Source organism: Photinus pyralis, unplaced genomic scaffold (genome assembly GCF_008802855.1).
Source record: "Photinus pyralis isolate 1611_PpyrPB1 unplaced genomic scaffold, Ppyr1.3 Ppyr1.4_LG9, whole genome shotgun sequence".
Taxonomy (NCBI): Eukaryota; Metazoa; Arthropoda; class Insecta; order Coleoptera; family Lampyridae; genus Photinus; species Photinus pyralis.
Genome location: NW_022170878.1, coordinates 17579723 through 17602295, shown reverse-complemented (window position 1 = coordinate 17602295; position 22573 = coordinate 17579723). Strand labels below are relative to the sequence as shown.

At 38.2% G+C, this 22573-nt stretch overlaps 1 protein-coding gene across 1 annotated transcript; it reads right to left on the bottom strand.

Moving 5' to 3' along the window:
* Nucleotides 1-3364: 3364 nt before the first annotated feature.
* On the bottom strand, nt 3365-21286 carry LOC116180265. The gene is made up of 3 exons (XM_031500166.1): nt 17981-21286; nt 11256-11424; nt 3365-4567 (listed from the first exon to the last, which is right to left on the bottom strand). Exons 1-2 carry the CDS (start codon nt 20995-20997, stop codon nt 11367-11369), a joined length of 3075 nt encoding a protein of 1024 aa, XP_031356026.1. The 5' UTR covers nt 20998-21286; the 3' UTR covers nt 3365-4567; nt 11256-11366.
* Between the last annotated feature and the right edge of the window lie 1287 nt (nt 21287-22573).

The window sequence follows — 22573 nt, the reverse complement described above, 5'->3', positions numbered from 1 at the left end:
ATTCCCTAGGTCATGTATCGAGTTCGGACTTTCGCTAGATTATTCCCTATGACTCTTAGAAGTGTAACAATTCAATATAACTCTCTCTGTGGTCTAGGTCAAAAGTTAGAGCAAAATGTACCCAAAATTATTCTTTACACATGAATTTAGAGTTGTAAAAGCTTTCAAACGCATTATCTTGATGCTGAAAGAGTTGATAACGTGCACGTTTGATAACCGCATGTGTGTGATTCAAAAATGTTAAATTATTTTTCTGAGGCCACATGGATTTTGATCAAAATATGTAAAAATCGTTAATTATGCACCAAGATCGTTGGGAAAAAGACTACGCGCATTATCTCAATGCCCAAGACATGAATTTGTGCATTTTTGGCGACCACGTGGATTTTGATCAAAACATGTCAAAATCGTTATTTATGCACCAAGATCGTTGGGAAAAGACTAGGCGCATTATCTCAATGCCCAAGACATGAATTTGATGCATTTTTGGCGACCACGTGGATTTTGATCAAAACATGTCAAAATCGTTATTTATGCACCAAGATCATTGGGAAAAAGACTAGGGGCATTATCTCAATGCCCAAGACATGAATTTGATGAATTTTTGGCGAAAACGTGGATTTTGATCAAAACATGTCAAAATCGTTATTTATGCACCAAGATCATTGGGAAAAAGACTAGGCGCATTATCTCAATTCCCAAGACATGAATTTGATGAATTTTTGGCGAAAACGTGGATTTTGATCAAAACATGTCAAAATCGTTATTTATGCACCAAGAGCGTTGGGAAAAAGACTAAGCGCATTATCTCAATGCCCAAGACATGAATTTGATAAATTTTTGGCGAAAACGTGGATTTTGATCAAAACATGTCAAAATCGTTATTTATGCACCAAGATCGTTGGGAAAAAGATCAAGAGCATTATCTCAATGATCTAGACATGAATTTGATCTATTTTTATGGACCACATGGATTTTGATCAAAACATGTCAAAATCGTTATTTATGCACCAAGATCGTTATTTATGCACCAAGATCGTTGGGAAAAAAACCAAGAGCATTATCTCAAAGCCCAAGACATGAATTTGATGCATTTTTGTTAACTATAAAATGTATTTTGTCAGATTAATAATAACAATAAATTGTCGTTAAAAGTGATTGTAATACTGAGGATCCTTCGATATTTCGTTGTATCGGTTTATTATTATTATTATTATTATGAAGCAACCAAAAAGTTGGTTCCTAAGAAGTCGGCCGCAAGGTATGAAACAGAGTACTAAGTAAGTGTTTTGCCAATTGAGGAGCGAACGTGGGGCGAAACAAGTAGAGGAAAACGTCATGTTGGCATACTGTTTGGATGCAGTAAGTTTTTGAATTGAGATTTTTTTGCCTGGGTTTCGGTGTTAAAGCGTCATGGGGCATGGAAAAGCTCATCGACGGCAGAAAAATACATCGAAGGCTCGGTAGAAGGAAAAGTTAAGATTGCCCGTATGGTACAACTGATACAAGGCGGCGAAAATTTCATTGAAGTTCTACAGCAGAAGGAATCAAACATTACTAACTCGACATCCAGTAATAACCCAGGCGTTAGTGTTGAGGGCAATACAAATTGTTTCATTCCAATCAATGTTAATGTTTGAAATAAAGAATTACAGCCAAATTTATGTTGGGGTTTTTAATTAATTGTGTGAAGATGTCAAATTTGATGTAGATATACAAATAACAGTCCGGTAAGTGTTGCTTACCGGCTCTGATGCTGTAATAACTCACCTACCGGACTCAAAATGATAGTGTAATCGAACATCTACCGGACAGTATGAAATAATACTTATTTTTTAAAGTATTTGAATACTTTTCAATGTATCTGTATCTAGTATTCGCTTGTGCTGGACGTAAAAGTATTTAGTATTCAAATACTTTTTTTAAGTATTCTGCCCAGCTCTGTACGTCAATGGGAATTAAATTATATAATGTCCTTCCCAAAAGTGTAACAGGTAAGAAAACATTAAAGAGTCTTAGGGCAGCTATAAAAGCAATTCTTTTAGTTCAAGCACCATATACTGTGGATGAGTTTTTTAACTTTTGTTTTCGAAACTAGTTTTTCTGTAATTATTTAAACGTGTTCTAGTATTTAAAATTGTGGAGTTATATACTGTGTACATTTGACGTATCTCATGCAATGGTTCACATTGTCAGAGATAATAAATAAATATTGAAATATATAAACAAAAACGAAGAAAAAATGGGAAAATGTCGTTTTTGTTCGCATTTGACTTCAACTGAAGGAAAAAATGAGGAGAAATGAATTTGTTTAGAATCGAATTTTCTATGGAGCATTCAGTTTTGAATCTTATTGTTTTTTATGGAAAAATATAAAAAAGTAATCCAGAAATTTAACAATCTATTATTATAAAGTAAAATTCATCCGATCATTTTGAAAATCCGTATTTGGTCACTTCCTTTGATAACAAAACAATATTACACACCCGATCACGATAAATTTCATAGTTATTGATTCATTAAATAAACAAATTAAACAACGATGCTGTCTTTCAAACTGGGCGACTCCCAGAGCGTTCTCAATTTTTTTATAGATGTTGGAACCCTGAGACAACCATTTTCAAAAAATTTCCCGATGATTCTTAGAAATCGACGGACTGTGGAATTTTTTTAATGGAATAACTCCCGAAATATATTTTTGAAAGTCGACTTGTGGCTAAAAATCAACAATACTGTCGTAAATAAGCTTCGACTTGAAAGATTTTTGAGTTTCTTACCAGTTTCCAATTTAAATTTTTCCGAATAGATACAATTTTATTTCAGCTTTCCACGGGGCCCTTTCCGTTATAGTTCGCAAATTACATTTCGGCGAACCGCTTTGTATATCAAAAAGCTCTGCTGCGAGTTGAAATTCAATAAAGCTCACGCGCCTGCATAAAAGCTCACCTAGAGCTATTGACCGGCCCCCCGCTCACGACCCCCTTCCCCCTCTAGCAAATCCTAAGACAAATTTTTTTTGTGATAAGCGCACAAGCGGGCGAACTTATTGACCCAATTAAAGCGAGTTTATTTACATGACGGAAATAGATTTATTACCTTGCTCCACGTGTAACAGATGGCGTAATCGTCAACTTGTGGATCAATGAATGAACTAATTTTAGATATTTATTAATAATATTGTTTACAGTTTTTTTTCCTTTGTAAAATAAGCCAAGTCTAAAAACTATAATTCTTTGGTGGTATAATTAAGGAGAGAAATTCAATGTACAATAATAAAATTAATAAATACGTTTAAACAAAGGTATATCTACAAACACTGCTAATTTAAGCGCTTAAAGACCATTGATTTACAAACAATTCTCACAATATTATTGTCTACACTTTAAAAGTTATTATTTTTTAAACAAATGTATAAAATAAGTATAGGTAATTTACAGCGATATGTATGTAGAGCTATCAATTATATATATTACTTACATAATAATAGGTATATGTGGTATCAAAACCACTCACAGAAAATGGTCACCTGCAGATTAACGGGATGTTAGTGCCTTTTTTTTTTGTTTGATAGAGCGACTGTAGGCACGGAAAACACTCGGAATAAAATTCGCCTAATTATGTGAACAAGACTAATTTCTACCAATCTAACAAGAATATTCTTTTAACTATGCTCACCCTCACCTGTGTTAGTCAAACTCGTGGACTTTGCAACGAAAACACCTCCCATAAATATAATTTTGATAAATTTATAAAACTTACATAGAAAAAATCTCTAGGCTAAGGCAGATTGTAGATCTTTTCTAAATACACTCCCCCTAAGTACAAATTCGTCGTAATTATAGTGCTCTACATAGTTCGAGTACATACATTATTTACAACTTACCCTACTTAATAAACACCAAAAAGGTAATCTAAGAGGTAACACATTGTTCTAGAGTTGTGCAATCTTCCGTATCAAATTACGTGGAGTTAAAAAGACGCGCGCAAAATTGTGGCAACACGAGACTTTTTTATAAAATTTGATAGGGGTGCTTCCACGCTCGGTTAACTCCATTTAATCATCGTGATAATACTGGACAGTCACAGTCTATTGGTAAATCATCCGTAATCAAGGGTCTCTAATGCTCAAAATAAGTATTATCGTTTATTGCACGCTATGTGATAGTTCTTCCATTGTATAACAAAGTGCCGAATAACTTAAAGAGAAACATTTATGACGACAAATAACATATTAACACCATTTTACATAAAATTACATCAAACATAACATTAAATCGTACACTTACATATTAAGTTGATATTTACATGATACATTAATAATTTAATACATCCAGGAACATTACCTTTTTTTTTGCAAAACTTTAACATGGAATGTTTCGGACTGTAATTATCACCTAAGGAGAAGCGCAATAACGAGAGAGTTAAGGTATATATGAAAATATCTCTTGCTTTATACAGTGTTGCCATGTCGAATGAAAGCCGGTATGAATCGATCCACCCTGTAGACAGAAGAAAATCCAAGAAGTTGGACCGCTCGCGTTCTTGGGTTTTCCCATCCTCGTTGAGCCTGCGGAACAAAATTGTCCAACGTTAATCATCAAAGGCGACGATTTCGTGTACGAAATGGTGCCGATCTTTACCTGTCGACACGCCTTTTTTGATCCCCATTTACGACTAGTTTGTCCCACCCGAAAAATCTAGTCGTGTGTACGCTTTATTGGTCCACTATTAGAAATAGGAGAATTAACAAACGCTGCCCTAATTGTACACGAGATCCGAACACGGTCGCCTTTACCTTATATAGCCGCCTTGGCGACGGATTTAGCTATAAAAGGAATTTCAAATTGATACTTGCAGAGACTTAATAGGACCTGTTTATCCTGATTAGCCAATTTCTTTTCACAATTATGACACCGTTTGTCGATTCCAACAAGACGGTGCGCCAGCGTACGAGTTAATTATAAACGAATTAAACTGTTACGCTTTGCTATTCTTTAAGCTAATTGGTTGATTGTATCTTTACAGCAGTTTTGGCTGCCGTAATTAGCATATTTATGTTTCATTAGCCTAAACAGTACATAATTAATTCTCGTTTTTTGAGCGGTTTATTCGATTGTAATAGTTTCACGTTATGCTCGGACGCTTATACTAAGGAAATGTTGGGCGCTATCTTCCATTACAATCGTTAATTATAGAACACGATTTTTGTTTTATAACACTTTCAAGAATTTTAAAGTACCTGCTACGAAAGTTCGGATCTTCCCCAAAAACTGTTACATGAATAGAAAAGTTCTTCAAGATTTGACATAGGTACTCGAAAATGGATCGCAAGAATTGCAATTTGGGAAGTTTTGCGATCTTGATTTAATCCACGAGATTGAGTGCACAATTTTGATGGGGATTTAAGGACTAGCAGAGTGACATTTTTTAAGGCCTCAAAGATAGGCATTGAGTAGAAATTTTTCGAATGATTTGCTTACCTTTTGTGATGGTAAAATCAACGACCTGAATTCAACAAAATCAAAACGGCGTTTTCCCCCAGGTACCTGGGTCGTCATTCGGGCCCGATTAAACACAACATAGATCTTTTACAGACGAAAAAAAAATTTATTCGATAAAATGAATCAATTAAGTTGCAAGAAAAATAGGCACTCAGGGCCAAAGTACAAATACCACGCAACAAGCGATCGATTGAAACAATTAATTAAAGAAATCTTAATTACCTTAAAGTGCTAATAATCCAAAATATCCGGTCGTAACTGTGATGACGCACAAACAAACACAAAAACCAGCTGATGTTACACACTATGATTGATTGCACTTAAATTTCGACTTAGACGACACTGGATTTGTTGTAATTTCACATGTGATTTTGACTCTTTGATGGTGGAAAGAACTCCCTTTGAGGATCTTAAAGAAAGGTTTCACATAAGCGATAACTGCTCGATAAACGCAACACTCCGACTAACTCCTTCGTAAACTTCACCTCTTTTAAACATTCACTTTAAACGGCGTAATGGAAATCTCTTAGAGCACTCTACAAAACTTTATAAGGCAAAACTGTCAATCAGCAAAACAATAAGCGGCTACGTTTCAACGTCCAAAAAAAACAAACATTAAAAAGGCAACGTTTAATGTCCACCACCAAAAGAAACGATTCACGTCTTCCTCTGCTATATATAACATTCTTCCTTCTCTCTGCCTCTCTTCTACTTGAATTTGCGTCTTCAAAATTAAAAACCTGTGTTTTCTTATCGGCGAAACCTGCTTATCTTGAAAAACAAAATGCTTATGGCAACAAATTAAAAGGCGATTATTTAAACAAAATTACATTACACCAAATATTTAAGAATTTGAAAAACAAACCTGTTTTTCCTTTCTACCTTAGAAACAATTTTGATGGTTTGTTGATATCATTTGTTGTTTGTGAGATATGAGCCCATGTTACTAAGTGATAATCTGTGATTACTTCATTAGTACGAAATTATTGTTTATTTATATCTTTCGTACATCCTTTGCTTCCATGCTCATTGTTTTTCAGCCTTGCCTATAAATGAGATTGTGTAAATAATGTTAAAGAGCAAGTAAGGATTTTTCCACGCTTTAAATACGCTTTTGATATCATCTTTCTGATTTTATCAAAATTTGGTAACTTCGGTATAATTGGAGATTGAGTATTACATTTTGGTGGGTGGTATGAGTAAAAAGCATCACTCCAAATAGTATTTATAGTTTCTAAAATGAAAATGTATCACATACGAGCACAAACTTCACTTCGTCATCGATGTTGGAACTGCTTTTAAACACAATTCAATTTGCTTATATAGCAAACGGAAACTTTGTACAGAAAATCCCGTAAAGATTTCCCTGCGAAGTCGCCATATCGCATTTACCGGAAAGAACGCGTCACGTTCGCTTCTGTTCCTTATCGCTGACGACTAATCTTTTATGGCGGTTCGATGGCGGCTGCTGGCGCTTCGATGCCTCACGTATTTTAATACGTTGTAGCGTCTTGTATGTTTTATTATTATATTATATTATATTATAATATAATATATTATATTATATAATATAATATTAAGTATATAATATTATATTATATAATATAATATTAAGTATATAATATTATATTATATAATATAATATTATATTGTATTACTACAGTATTCAACAACACTGTCCTGCTGTTAATTTTCTTCTTTAATGTTGCAATTATCTTCTTGTTACTCACGATAAAGATCCTCACTCACTTGTTTCAATTAATTGATAAAGGCCATTTAAGCCATTAACATCATGGTAGATCAAATTTCTGACGCAGGTTTTCCAGATTGACCAGCTTCTGTTTCTTGCGTTGATTGCAACAGTTATTCCATTTTTCCTGACGTGATCGGGTCACTACTGACATGAACCCCACACCTGACACCAGTGTAATTCCGCTATTTATTTATAAAAATTATCAATTTTAAATAAAAACTAACACTATTACCTAAGGACACACTAAATGCAAAGCGGTTTGATTTATAACAGTTCAATATTTATCACTTACTTGAAGTTACTTTTATAACATATCACTTCCACGTTGATGTTAACCCTGAGACTAAACATAATTCCGGGTATACGGTAAACAAATACCTTCATGAAAGATGTCTATCATATTTTACGAAAGAATGCCCTATCGCAAGCTCTTTATGAAAATAGGCATTGTGTACGTTATCTGATACAATAAATAATGAGGGTGTAACGTACGCTAATATCACAACCGTATCAGCTTAACACTTCTGACTACAAGGGGTTCGAGGAGCACACGTTTTAATTCATTCCAGAGTGCAGTGGGAGATTAATTTTGTATCGAATCTTAACACTCATTGTTGAGGATTTAATTGAATGTTGGCGAATTACGTAAGTAGCGGCCATTTTCTTTAACGAGCTGTTAATTGTCAGGATTTTTCTATTTGTTTTATATGGAGTTTGAAACAATTTATTTCTTAAACTGTTAACCTACACATTTTCTAAAGAATCGGAGGTAGGCAGGTTTTTTCTTTTAGGGCTCCAGTTCTCGTTTTGGGCTTTTTCCGCCTTGTCGTTTGTCCGTTTTAGCGATCCCTCTGTATGTATCGTTTTAAGCTGAGCGCTTCGTTACGAAAAGTGCCGTGCCGAAAGTGTTTTGTGTTAGTTTTAGTAGTTGGAGATAGAAGCTAAAGGTAAATTTAATTCTTAGAGTTGTGTTTCAGCCGCCGCCAACGTAAATAAGGCTGCAATTAATTCGCAATTTGCAACCGTTCCCGTCAAGATATTTCAATTATTTTTGATGCGTCTGAAAGCTCTTGTCATTTAGAAGATGAAAGCAAATTAATATTTTAGCATTTCAGCCACGTTAAGCCATTAGTAGCAGGTTTTTGTTTCCCATGGTAAATTAAAACAAGCAACAAGCCCATGCAGGTTTACGTCGTTATCGGATTGATAAGCGACCTTCGTGCTGAGCTGAAAAATTGCAATCGGTGTTAATTGGATACACATTTCAATCCGACTAATTAAGTAAGTGTTAAATAAACGTGTAGAGTATCAAAAGAAGCGCTCTTAATTAGTTTGAATTTTAAGACAATTAATTAAAGAAGTTTTTGGATGTATATAACCGAATAGGTACGCTGTGTCGGTTGGGAAAACCGTCGTTCCTCCATGACAGCCGAATTTTATAAAAAAGTAAAGTCGTTGTTTAGAGGGGATCTTTTCCCTTTGGGTGTTGAACCGAAACATAAGAAATCTTTTTATTTTATGCATCTTTCGTAAGTAGGTACCGTAACTTTTCCGTAAATTTATTTTGCATTCATACCGTTTAATTTTTGGTTTTACATTAAGTTTACCGCCCCGTATCTATAGCTTTTGCTTTTTCTTCAACTGTAATTTATACCGCTCCGTTTAATTGCAAGGTAAGCTTTTTGTTACTTCTCGTTTCATTTATTATAAGGGGTGATATTGTTTCGCTTTCCTGCATTTGTTTTCCCGTAGATACCGCTACCGAATACGATTAGGGCAAGCCCGTACCCTTGGTGGCGCTCGAGTCCGTCCGCCCGTCCGAGTTCGAGTTTAAATTTTGGAAGTCACTTACTTAGTTTAATTAATCTATTGATAATAATAATAATAATAATAATGTTTATTGTACTGCACCAACGTTGCGGCACAAGATGTAAACAATAGTAGGTAGTAATTGTCCATGCATAAAAACAATAATAGACACAAAAGTACATAATACAAACCATGATCGATTTGATTTTTATGGTGTTATAAATGTGAGCGGGATTGCAACACGTTAATTAACGCAGTCGTGGATCTGAATACAAGTATTTTGGCTCCTTAAGCAATCGTCATTTCAATTACCGAGTGGATTAACTCGGGTTCCTTTATTTCTTTTCTTTGTTTGTGAATTTCTGGAAGCGTCGGAACAGAGGTCTCTTCCTATGCTCTCGATTTCTTCATTAAAGTTAAGATGGTTATGAGCATTTCATTAATTTTAAAAATCATTGGATTATTTTGTTGAGAGAAATTGCAACTATTGCAACGCTTTCCTTGAATACTCCCAGTTTCATGGGAGCTGTGGAGTATTCTTGCCCTGTTATTCGTTATCATCGCCGGCCGTTTTAAAGATATTTTTAGTATCCACATTTTAAAACCAGAAGACGACCTATAGTCCATCCGTTATTACTATTCCGATATGTAATTAACCCCACTAAATGCAGCGTTAACTTTTTTTTACTTTACGTCGTCGATTTAATATAAATAATTCTCTCCTTGAAACTGCAACGCGTTATTGTTGACGTGCAGAATAAGAATGAACAAAGTAACGTACCGCAACGGTTAAGCGATTCTAGCTCGTATCGCTTACGTTAAAGAATGTTAATTGAAGTGAATTTCGCTTGCATGGCATGGCATTAAGTAGGCGTAAACAACATTGTTGTAAACAAAAACTGGATGTAAGCGAAATTCAGTCCAATTAATATTAATTGACGTAAGCAATACGATCTAGAGTCGATTAACCGTTGCGGCACCGTACTTTGTTCATTCTTATTCTGCACGTCAACAATAGCGCGTTGCAGTTTGTTTGAGAGAATTGTTTATGTTTAAATCGACGTCGTGAGGTAGAAAAAGTTAACGCTGCATTTATTGGGGTAAATTACATATCGGAACAGTAATAACAAATGGACTATAGTCGCGTTGATTGGCTAATAAACAAGTATGGGGAAGGTTTTGTGTTTCTATCTTTATTCAATTCGGCTACAAAGAAAATCTAACCTGCGGCTTGTCTGAGGGATTATGTACCTACTCTTAGTTCAATATTTACAATATAAAACAACATACAGCAAAATATTGTGCTATAAGGCACCTAAGGGTAGCTTAATGAACGAATATGGATGGTACTTGGATTAAATAAACTTTGAAAACATTTGGGCCAGCAACGATGAATTAAATTAACTTTTTGAACGTAATGTAGGTACTTTCATTGCAATAGTCAATAAGTAGGTAATGCTTTGCATACATAATTTGTACCTAAATAAATAGCCTAAATATTCATTTTATTCAAGCAGAGTCTTCCACCAACACGAAAAAGTTGGCAAATGGAGTGTTTTCAAGTTTTCGTACGCGATTACGACCGTAAAACTTGAGCTTTACGCTTCGTCCATTTAATATTAGAAAATACATAATGGAGGAGAGTTCACGAGTTTAGTAGTCCCATTGAAATTGAGGTTAAAAAAATTTACAGCGCCGCGCGCGCGCGCTCACCCTCGCCTCGGCTTTACTCCCATTAAAGTATCGATTGTTCGATGTCACATTCGAAACGAGAGGTGACCTTCTTCGTCTTCCTCTTTTTCGCATTAAAGGACGAAAATACTACACCTTTTTTCCTCGCGCTGACGTCACACTTTCGTTTTCCGCCATTTTGTCGCAAAAATTGCGCGACGGTGCCGCTAAACTCGTTATTGGATTAACCTTCGGAATAATCTAATTACTCCAGATTTTTTTTTGTAAAGCCGTTACGTACAGTCCGCCACGCCCTATCGGTGCACATAAAACGCAATTGGAACGTGTAAATAGGTCTTTTTGGTCGATCTGAGAAACAGAAACGCACCTAACCAGAACCAGAACGAAGTGCATCTTCTTCGTACCAGTTTATAGCTTGCAGCTGCAGCAGACGTTGATCTTTTTTTCTCAGTCATTGCTCTTAGAGCCAGTGTTGCGCGAAATTTATGCGGTTCACCTACCTGCGGAATTTTGTCTTATCATTTGAAGTGATAATCTGGAAACCCTGTGAATAGGCTGCTGCCGGACCTGTACGGAAAGGACCTCCATCTATCTGGAGGTGGAGGTTGCTGTTATTCGCCCGTCGCAGTCACAGTCGTCCAGTTCCAAGGATTCGCAGAACTTTTTTGACTGGAAAATAAAGTACATTTATTAGAATGTGTACTTTACAAATGATTTGCGCTTATATGTTTACAAGGCACGACAAATCGATCGCGCGGGAAATCACAAAAGTTTCGAAGACGCCTCACAAACGCCCTTGAAACCGGTGTACATTCATGTAAACGCAAATGAAAAACCAATTAACTTATGTAGGTTGTTTCCATAGCGATCGAGTACGTCACACGTCACGTTAAAAGGCTCCGACCGAACAGGTAGCGACTTTCGAAAAACATCCTGGAAATTATATTCATAAACGTTTTCAATTGTTTAATACGCGACATCCCATTTCGTGCGTATGCCTAATCGAATTTAAGGGCGATCTGTTTGTCGTCCTTTAATTCGTGCGACATTAATCGAATCTCGATAAATTAGATTACGATAATAAACATTTACGACGGTCGTGACCCAAAAAGCGCTCACTATTTTAACTTCAATTACACTTGATCTGTAATTAATGGGTCATTCGAAATCTGGTAACGTCAGGGTTGTTGCTTGGGGCTCAAGCTTAAATTTAGATCTCACAATATGTTTGTTTTTGGGATTTTTCGCACTACGGTCAACTGTACAGAGTGGTTCAAATTCGTGCCACACCATTGGAATCTCCGTATAACGGTGAGGGATACAGTGTAGGTTAAATCGGGGCAAAGTTGCCCCTTTCCGTAGCTAAAAAACGTATTTGAAATTTTTGAAAAATCTTTGAAAGTAACCGAGCTATTACCGAAAAACTGAAAATGTCAAATGTTGTTTTCGTTTTCATTGGACACTCTCATTCTGTAAAAATCCAACATGGCGCCCGTAAGAAATAAGAACGTAGGTATAATAGTAGCCTCTGTATAGCTTCTACATCTAGCGCTTTATGGAAATTCAGATAACAGATTCAGATTCTCGCAAAAATTGTCCATGGAAGGTGCTACCGAGAACCCCGTCCATTCTCGCCCATTTATAAGTTCGGGAAAATAAAAACGACATTGGACATTTTCAGTTTTTCGATGCAGATAACTCAGATTTTAAATTGCCTTTTCTTAGTGTCAAAAAAGGCGCAATTTTTCCCACAGTTAACCTATACACTGTATCAGGTGAATCTCACGATCAAACGCAGTTTAAAATTAAGCTGAGGGTAATAGAAGTATGATTCAGAACGGGTAGATTAAGTGAAACTGACGATTGTGCATTGTGCGTTCTAATGGCAACTGTCATTGTTATTTCAAATGGGACGCGAAGCACGATATGACGTTCAGAACATATGACAATGCTGTATCTATAGATACGACCGCATTGGCAGAACCTAAGCTTTCAATTTTTGACGTCAATTAATTTCAGAGTTGTTAGAAGCTGTGATAAAATAAAATTTTGTATTATACACGACGATATAAAGGGAAACTAACCATCTCGTGAAAGATAATTCACTTGTGGCTGCGCTGTCAATCAATTTTTAAAATATCCCTTTATCGTCTTAGCTTGTACAATGGCGTATAACTTTTCTTCCGGTTTCACCAGAAATATCTTCAACTTTTATCATTTAAGTGGGGGCAAGGACAACCTGTATAGTGTATACAGTGAGTTATAGGGACATCTCTTTTATTTGGCGAAATTCGAAAAAATGGTCAAATATGCGACATCACGATCTATCCGTTGGCATATTAAAATGTACGGCATCACTTCCGGTTTCAAATGCAATGCCTGATTTTTAGCGCATTTTTGAAAAAAATACGCTATTATATTCGTTATTGCTGGCAGGCCGGCTGTCCGCGTGAGATCTCCTCAACTACAATAGCTAGAGAATTCAAATTTTCACTAAAAGCTTTCTGCTATAGTGTAGATGTGCAGGCTCTAGTCTATTTTGAGTTATTACTTGTGAGATCGATAATTGAAGAAAATAATTTCGATATGGGTTTCGGAGGTGCTATAATTTTACCGTTAGATAGCGCTATCAGTATAAAAACTTATTATTTACTTTGTGATTTGTTTTTCAAAATGAAGACGTACCGTCAATTGAAATTAAATAAAATTAATTATTAAACGCAGCCAAAATTACTAGTGAGTAGTGAGATCGATAATTTTAAACTTCACTAATAAAATACTGACCTGCATTACCAAAAATGCGCTTTAATCGTGCATATGCTGATTTACAACTTGTTTTAAGAACTTTGAAAAGAGCAGTCACCTCACTGATCGACAACCTAGAATATGCATATTGATATACATTCAACATTTTTACAGTGCGAAGATTTTTCATTTATAATTTTATTATTTATTTTCCGTATTATATTATTATAAAGTTTGTAACATCCACCACAACATATGCATATGAATGGATCCATTCTATTTATGACTGATCGTCACTAAATTATATCAAATGTTGCAATTGATATTCAATTATCCGTTAAATAAAAATAACGCCAACATTTAAACGTAAAGTATGTAAGACTCACAACAATATCCGCTTCAACTTTATTCAAAGTTACACGATTTTAATTCTTTGTGGGTTAAAATGTTCCACTATTATTCGTATTTACCGTAATGAAGGATGTTATACTATATCCATTGACAAAGTTAATTAATAAATGTATTGCGAGTGGTACGTTTCCTTCCGTATTAGAAATTTCTAAAGTCGTACCATTTTTTAAAAAAGGTTGCTTGTCTGATCCTAATAACTATAGAGCTATTTCTTTGACGCCCGTGTTTAGCAAAATTTTTGAATCTGTTTTAAAACTTCAAATGGAAACTTATTTCGAGGATCATCATATAATTAGTCAATCGCAATTTGGGTTTAGAAAAGGAAAGTCTACTGCTCTGGCTGTGAGTAATTTAGCACGAACAGTTATGAAAGGATTTGAAAATAAAAAATACATTAGTTTAGCAGGTCTTGATTTTACCAAAGCATTTGACTGCGTATCACACAAAATGTTAACCGATAAACTACGAAATTATGGCTTTGGAAACAAAAGTGCACAGTTAATCCGCTCTTATTTATCAAATAGACAACAGTATGTAATTTACGATAATGGTGTTTCAAAATTGTCACAATTAAAGCACGGTGTGCCACAGGGATCTGTTTTGGGGCCCATCTTGTTCCTTATATATATGAATGATCTTCCCCATTGTGACCTATATCAAAGACACAAACCATGACACTGACGCTAAGGAAACAAAAAATCATCAATCAAAATTCAGATTTTAGGATATTGGGAGTAACGTTAGATCCACATCTGACTTGGAACAGACATGTAGCTATTCAAAGTGCTAAATTATCTAAAGCTATATTTGTTATCAGGAATCTTAAAAGAGTTGCTTCAATGGAAACTGTAATTACAGCCTATTATGGCATTTTTCATTCAATTTTATCATATGCAATTCTTGCATGGGGCCATTCGAAACATGCAAATACTTTATTTGCCTTACAACGGAAGTGTATCCGAATAATAAAAAATATCAAGTACAGAGAGTGCTGTAGGAGTGGTTTTGTTGAACTAGGTATCTTGACACTCCCTTGTACATATATACTTCAATGCCTACTCTATATTAAAGAGAACATAGTTTCACAAACTGTAAAACAGGATTTGCATAGTTTTAACACAAGGAACAAAGAACACATTTACATAACTTTTCATAGGCTCAATAAAACAAAGGATGGCGTATCATATTATGGGATGAAGTTTTATAATGCATTGCCCACGAAAACTAAAAACTTAGATTCACTATCATTCAACGCTAGTGTAAAGGAATATTTAAAACGTCGAGCATTCTACTCGCTAAACGAATTTTTGAACAATAGTTTCAATGACTTAGATTGTTAGCTCTGTTTGTGAAGATGTTGCGATTTTGTTGTTTAAATGTATATTTATTTTGTCCTTTGCCATTTTACCTAATTGTCATTTTGTCTAAGAAAATAGGTTTTAAATTTGTATTGGATTGGTAGATAATTTATGGTCAATTATGTCTGTGAAAAAATGACGTGTGAAAATACTTGTAAGTATAAATCACCAATAAAGCACACATACATAATTGTTTCTAAGTGGTAAATTAAACGTGGTTGACTTACCACATTGAACAACCCCCTATCCCAAATTACAGGTGACCGATTTATGTGCTGTGGCCGCTTGACGCTAATTTCCTCTCGCGGTTCGACGCGAATTGCCTACTTCCCACTAAGTACTTTTCTTTGTTGGTGGACACACATTTCGGAACTCTTTCTATCAATAAAACTAATTTTACTAGCGCCCCAAGCTTTCTATGCAGCAAAAAAGTTAAATGAAATTCGAATCAAATAAAATCCGTAAACGGACTCCCGTTACAGCAACTAGTACAAGAGTTCCAGCGTTTCCCGATAATCTGCTGAATGATATATTTTGATTCATGTTCGAAAAGAACGGCCAAAATTTCCGAATACACCCGAAGCGACCCACCATATAGGTACTGAAACAATTCCACTTTTTAACAAAAATACCAAGCTGCACGACCGTCCAAAGGGTTGAAAAAGCCACCCCTTAGTCCGAGGATAAATAATCAACAAAAATGCGCAGGTGCACTGCCTTCAAGGTGCCTGAAATAGCATCCAACTGCCAAATTTGTGTTACTTAGTGCCTAAATACTCCTTTTATGCATTCATATGCATATTTATATTGTTATTTCTACTTTCGTAGGAAATATGCAAAATTTATTGCTGAATGATTATTGCTGATTTCACACGAGTAAAATATTTCCCAAAATTGCAAATTGCTTTACCTGCCACAGCAGTTCAACAACACGCAACAACGCATACGATAATTCTTAAAATAAGCGCTATATAAAAGCGGAACATCTAAAAATTTAGGATAATTTCCGGATGGTTTTCATTTTTACGGTATAACTAACAACTAATATTTTTTATCTTATAGATAAAGTTCCATTTAAACAATCAAATGTATTTATAGAGTCAATTTAATACAATTATATTTAACTTTAACAACAAATTGCTACGTTTTGATTACTCTTTTTAATCTTAATGATAATTTAAATCCAGATTTAATTTAATTTCATTTGTCCAATTTAAATAACTAAATGTAGGTATTTGTGTAAATTTAGTAAAATTATACTGAACAAATTGAATTATTGTTATTAATCTGAATATCTTATATTTCATTCACGTTTATATACAGGGTGATTCCTATAGTACCTGCCACCGTTTGGGAGCGTATAGGGGGTGCCTAGGGGAGTATTTTGATATAGGACACTTGGGGTCGGAAATCTAAAATAAGGGCGCCAGAACCAAATTTATCTTCTGGAATTTCACGCCTGTATGTAGGCAACCCAACCGACCGACGTTTCGCGCGGAGCGATGCAGAGCGAGTTAGCGCGAGGAAGCGACATGGGAGGGAAGGAGGGAAAACGACAGTCAAAAGCAATAACGTTTACAAGTGTTCAACGTGGCCACCGTTGTTCTCAATGCACTTCCTACATCTAGCCAACTATTATTATACTATTGCCATAGTGTTTATTCACTTGATACGCGTCGTTGCAGACGGGATTTCGTGGGTTTAAACAAAATTCTGATCAAGTGTCAGCCACACATCGCCGCCTGAGATCGCTCCGTGTGCACCGCCGGCCGGTTGGGTTGCCTACCTACAGGCGCGAAATTCCAGAAGGTAAATTTGGCTCTGGCACCCTTATTTTAGATTTCCGACCCCAAGTGTCCTATATCAAAATACTCCCCTACGCACCACCTACACGCTCCCAAACGGTGGCAGGTACTATAGGAATCACCCTGTATATATAAAATATATTTATCGATTAAATAATTATTTTCTATTGAGCTTGAAATATAAAATATTCTCTCTTTACAAACTTCGTTAGGAGTTCTCGTCTTGATATAATTAATAGTTTGAGATTATTGTCACGTTCTAATAACAAAATTAAATTTACTGTAATTATATTTAACTTGAAATTCAAATCGTACTATTATGTTCACTTGTAGTACTGTGTAGTTGTCTAGGTATTCTAGGTGATACTTAATTTAAATTAACTGCTCTCATTTATTGGGCAAATTTAATGAAACTATATCTTCAAAGATCATTCTCTTGCTTTATATATTTAAATTTTATGCAAAACCCAAATTGTTTTATCTTCATCTCTGATATTTTTATCCTGATATTAATTAATTAAAAGCATTGGTTAACAAAATTTTTGTTTAATTAAAAATGATAATTGAATTGGCATTTAATTAATTAAATTTAATTAAATTTACCTCGAAGTGCATATCGTTCGAGGTTACCCCCAGTGTTATAAATTGTAGGTACCTATCTCGTTACCAACTTCAGAATCAACGCGAGATGAAGTGTCGAAATGTTACGAAAGTAAAGCAGCTCTAGTGGAAAGATACCGGTTTCTGGGGCGACGTGTGCACAGTAGCTAGTGTTAATTGGAAACGCAGCTGTAAACGTTAATCAAAACTAATCGTTCCAGTTTAATTTTAAAGCGCGCGCGACATATGGCGCCCGCACGCAACGTTAAGCTAGGTTAGGATTTCTATTTCGGAAAATGTACTCACTTTCCGAACAGGGGATGCCACAGGTGCTTTTGCGATTCCTGCATGTGCGACGTCATATCCTCGATGCTCGCCGTCGTGCTTCCCACTTCAGGAACGTCGTCGAATTTGAGCGACTTGCCCAAGCTGACCGGTTTCGCTTTCGCCGTCGATCCGGAGAGGTCCATCGGCTGCTGCGTGACGAATTCGCCCCTCTTGACGGCGTCGTTTGGGGTCTTGAACTTTTGACTGCCGCCGACCTGGTGCTTTTGAGCGGGGTACTTCGGGGCGGATTTCGGGTAGAGCGTCGCCTTGTCTTTGGCGTACAGCGGATTCTTCTGCGTTAGGATCGCGTTGTACTGAGGTATTTGGATGTTAGGCCTGGGGGGTGGCGGCTGGTAGGCCGACGGCAGGTTCATGTATTGGTGAGGCAGAGGAGCGGCGTGCTGATACATTGTCGCCGCCGGCGCGAATTGGCTTTTAGCGGCCGGGAATTTGTGTCCCTTCGTCTTGTCGGCGTAATCTCGATAGGGTGGCTTGCCGTTAGCGCAGAGCTGCCGCTGCTGCTGTTGGTAATTAGCGCTCTCGTGCCATATGGGAAATTCAAAGGGATTACTGCTGCTGACGTTGTTCGGGAGAGGGGGTAGTGGAAAAGTTGGATGCGGAAATCGATTGAGGGGAAACATCTGGGAAACGTCGGACATTTGATTTGAATAGGGCGGAAATGAGCTTATCATTTTGAGGAAGTCGCCGTTGCCGAACGCCATCGCGGCCACCTCGAGCTGGTGCAAGTACGGCAGCCACATCATGTTGGGGTCGTTGCAGACGTCGGGCACGCGAGGCGGCACGTCCTTAGGCGGAGGTGGCGGTTTCGGCTGCTGTTTCGCGGCGGGGGGTTTCTCGCGCTCGGCGGGCTTGAAGGGCAGGTCGGGCGGCTTTTTGCATGGAGCTGTCGGCGAAGGTTTCGCCTTTTCCGGGGCGTTGATTGTGGTCTGCTTTTTTATGATCATTTCCAGCTGCGAGATTGTGATGACTAGGATGTCGGGGTCCTGTAGCAGATGCGGGAAGGCCAAGGCTTCCGGGAGTCGGAGTTCGGGCCGTTGGTTGAGCAGTTTGGGTATCTCTTTTCCCGGTGACATTAGGATAAGGCTCAGTCTGTCTTTTGGTACCAGCATCGGATCGGGGAGATTAATGTTGGGGTCGGCGTGTAGCTGCTTTAATTGCGTGAGGGCGTCCGGTTCCATTTCTGTCGTGAGCAGCTCGAGCAGCCGTGACGACTCGTTCTTGGAGTTACGCTTGGGATCGTCCCGATTTTGTAAGGTGGCCGCGTCCAGGATTGTTCGCAAGGTGATGTCGTCGAGGCGCCCCTTTTTCGGTTCAGGCTCGCCGTCGCGGCTCGTGCTGCTGGTGCACGTGTTGATCTCTTCCGAGCAGGTGACCGTCGGGCTGGCCGATTTCCGACACTTGCCAAAGTCTAAGGGCTCGGTGAGCCTCCTCATATCGGAGTTGAGTGGGCCCTTGTGCGAACTGGAAGAGAGAAGCGATTCCAGGTAGGCGGTTTTTGTACCAGCTTGGACATCGGGCGAATGCGGAACGGCGGGTAGCCCACTCGGCTGTGGCGACTGGATCGTTTCCGAGCATCTGGACGATGGGCGCGGACTGACCGGACGCGGCGATGGGCTTCTCGGTTTTTTCTTCGGGACGCTCAAATCGGTGGGTAGCAGGTCTTCGTCGGATGACGGGATCGTAAGACACTCGACCTTTTTCGTCGTACTCAAGTCAGTCGGCCTATCGTCTGTGACCGTAGAACAAACTTGCTCCACTGTTTCGGCTAAAGTATTTTCAGGTACTTGGGTATGGGGAGTTTTTTCTTCTTCACCTTCTCTCATTATCGATTCGGCCAAATCTGTGCAGAGAGTGTCCGGACTTTGTAGCGATTGTTCCAGTCGGTTTAAGATATCGTCCATTGCTAAGTTATTTTCGTCTTCTTCATTGTAATCACAGTCTTCTTCCTCCCTTTCGCACTCGCTCTCGAATTGGTCCCCGTGCACGCTTATGCCCTCCTTACTGAGAAGCTCTAAATCCTGCTGCATGCCTTCCGACTCCCGCCATGCTTCGGTCTGTATTTGCTGGTTAAATTCTAATTCGGCCACCGCTAACAAATTGTCCAGAGGTGTAACGTCACAAACCTTTTTCGCACTGCACTCCGCGGACGGGACCTGCGCGATATAATTGTGTTCTACGGAAGTGTTTACGTTTTCATTGGAATCGTCCGCCTCCGTGGTAATTTGTTCCGGGGACGGCGAGCGCTTCCTCTGCACCTTAATTGTGTGGGACGGTAGGTGAGACTCGATGTTAACGGGCACATTCCAGGTGGGCTCTTCCGATTCATTCATCTCCTGTTCGTCGATCGCGTCATCGTCGTCGACTTGTACGGCTGTCGACTTTCTTTTCACCCTGTTGCTCTTTCGCCCCTTACGCGTTTGCTGTTTGAAGCTATCCTCCTCCTCGACGGCGGCCGGGGCCGCCGCCGCCTTTAAATTTGGCACGAGCGTCTCTGTCCGCGGAATCGCGCGCCATCCTTGCGCCGTTTTAGTCAACACAATGCGATTCCTTTTGTCGTAATCCTCGCATTTGACGTCCACGATGTGCGTATCCTCCTGACGGATCCAAACGAAAATGGGGTTAACGCGAGGGTTAACGCACTTTTCTTCCTCGACAATTTCGCGACGTTTACTCGACGACCGTTTTCGACCACCCCTGCGTTCGCGTCTTCTATCAGATTTACGATGACGCGCTGCCCTCGCTTTCCCGGACGGCGGCGCTTGCGGGGTGTCAACGTAACCACGTGACCGCCTCGCGATATCGATTAGGTCGACGGAAGGTTGAGATCCTGTCCGTCGCGGGCGCTGTTCGCCCATAACCTCCTTTTTGATTGCGCAGGGAGTGCACTCCCTTAGATCGTTGTTGCACGATGGACTTTTGCGAAGAGCTGATATAGGTATAAGACCCGGCACGGGAGGCAGAGAGCCGTAGCTCATTGCACTCAACCACGCTCTTTGTACATTCCACTTCTCTAAGCAAACCCTGCACCGACGCGCACATGCAGAAAAGTCACTTCCCTACAGCACCACAAAACGCGATCGCGAACCAACACATCTAACAAGCATAAAAAACAAACGTTAACACAAACCGGGTCGCAACATAGTAACACAGTAACATTTCTACATAACTCAACACTCAAACTGACAACACGATGAAGCAAGTGCTTCTGCTCACTACGAGAATTTTTACGAGAACAGCCGAACGACGAAACGAAAGTACGCGACGCCGACCTTGACGTCACTTTGTTGGCCCGTAGGTGGGATTCCGTCAGCGGACGCCCGCCTCGGAACACGCCCACAACCCTTGTGCTCCCTTTTTTACGTAACATTGCTCAACGCACCCGGGAGGCGGCGAACCTCGCGGACGTGAACGCAACTAAAATGTATTGAGTAGTAACCTTGACTTTATGCATGCACTACACACATTCGTCGTTCTCGTTCTCACCCTTCCCTCCATACAAATTCGTGTACAGTCTGTTGTCGCTCTCTAAATGGAAACGTTTCAAATTAGGTTAAAATGAGAATTTCGTCCTTTACAAAGTTACCTAAATTCCCAACGTTATGTAAAACGTGTTCCAGATTAGGTACCTGATAACGTGCTACCTATTACATATTCATTGCAAATAAATGCAACGTTTTGTACTTTGATGAAAATGTTTACATTAGAGTTTGTGGTTTTTGGGTTCAGTGCACATAGTGTAAATTTTCAGGTACCAATAGATGGCAATTATTTGATATCTGAATTTTAACTGTAGGATCACCAAATGCATTATATAATTTTATATAATGTTTGAATATTACATTGTAAAATTCATATAATTTCTATTTACTTACACGTATCTACTTAGTGTGGGATATAGTCATGTAAATTTGTTCCATTAGGTAGTATTTCTGTATTTTTACACATGAAACGCTTTTGATGTAGTTTTATTTCTGTATACGTAACAAATATTTACGCCTTTTACATTAAATGTACATCATATTTGTTCCCATGTTTCTATTATCTTCTTCGTCCATTTTTCTCTTCTTCCACCCTCGGGCCCTCGCTCAGTACTTCTTTTCTGCTTTACGTTGTTCTTCGCACCTCTTTTCTTCCTTTTCTCTCACACATTTGTTCTTCTCTCCAGGTCTCCTTTCCTCTAACCCCGTTTCTGCATCGGAATCTCGCTATTAGTTTGATTTGAAGTTTTTCGTTTCTTCCCTTAGATATTTGGGCACCCCTTCCGCTATTAGCACCTTCTGTTTCCTTGTGAATTCTCGATTTTCTCTCTTTGTTACTGCACTTGATCCCTTTTTGTAAGTTCTGCTTCCGTTTGGTCCCAATAGCCATTTGTAATACCTTCTGTTTATTCCACATTCCTTATATCCCCACATCTTCTTTCCATACACCAACACCCCTCTTACCATTGCATCAAAAATGTGTTTTTTTCTCACTGCTACTTCTTCCTTTTTTGTAAATTCCGCGCTACTTCGTTGCATCTGGTAGGTATATAATAAATATTTAAAGTATCTT

Excerpts from the sequence above, each read along its gene's own strand:
- LOC116180265 (XM_031500166.1), bottom strand. The coding sequence starts at position 20,997 with ATGAGCTACGGCTCTCTGCCTCCCGTGCCGGGTCTTATACCTATATCA. Across the intron at positions 11,425-17,980 it reads TGGCATCCCCTGTTCGGAAA|TCAAAAAAGTTCTGCGAATC; the intron begins GTGAGTACATTT and ends TTTATTTTCCAG.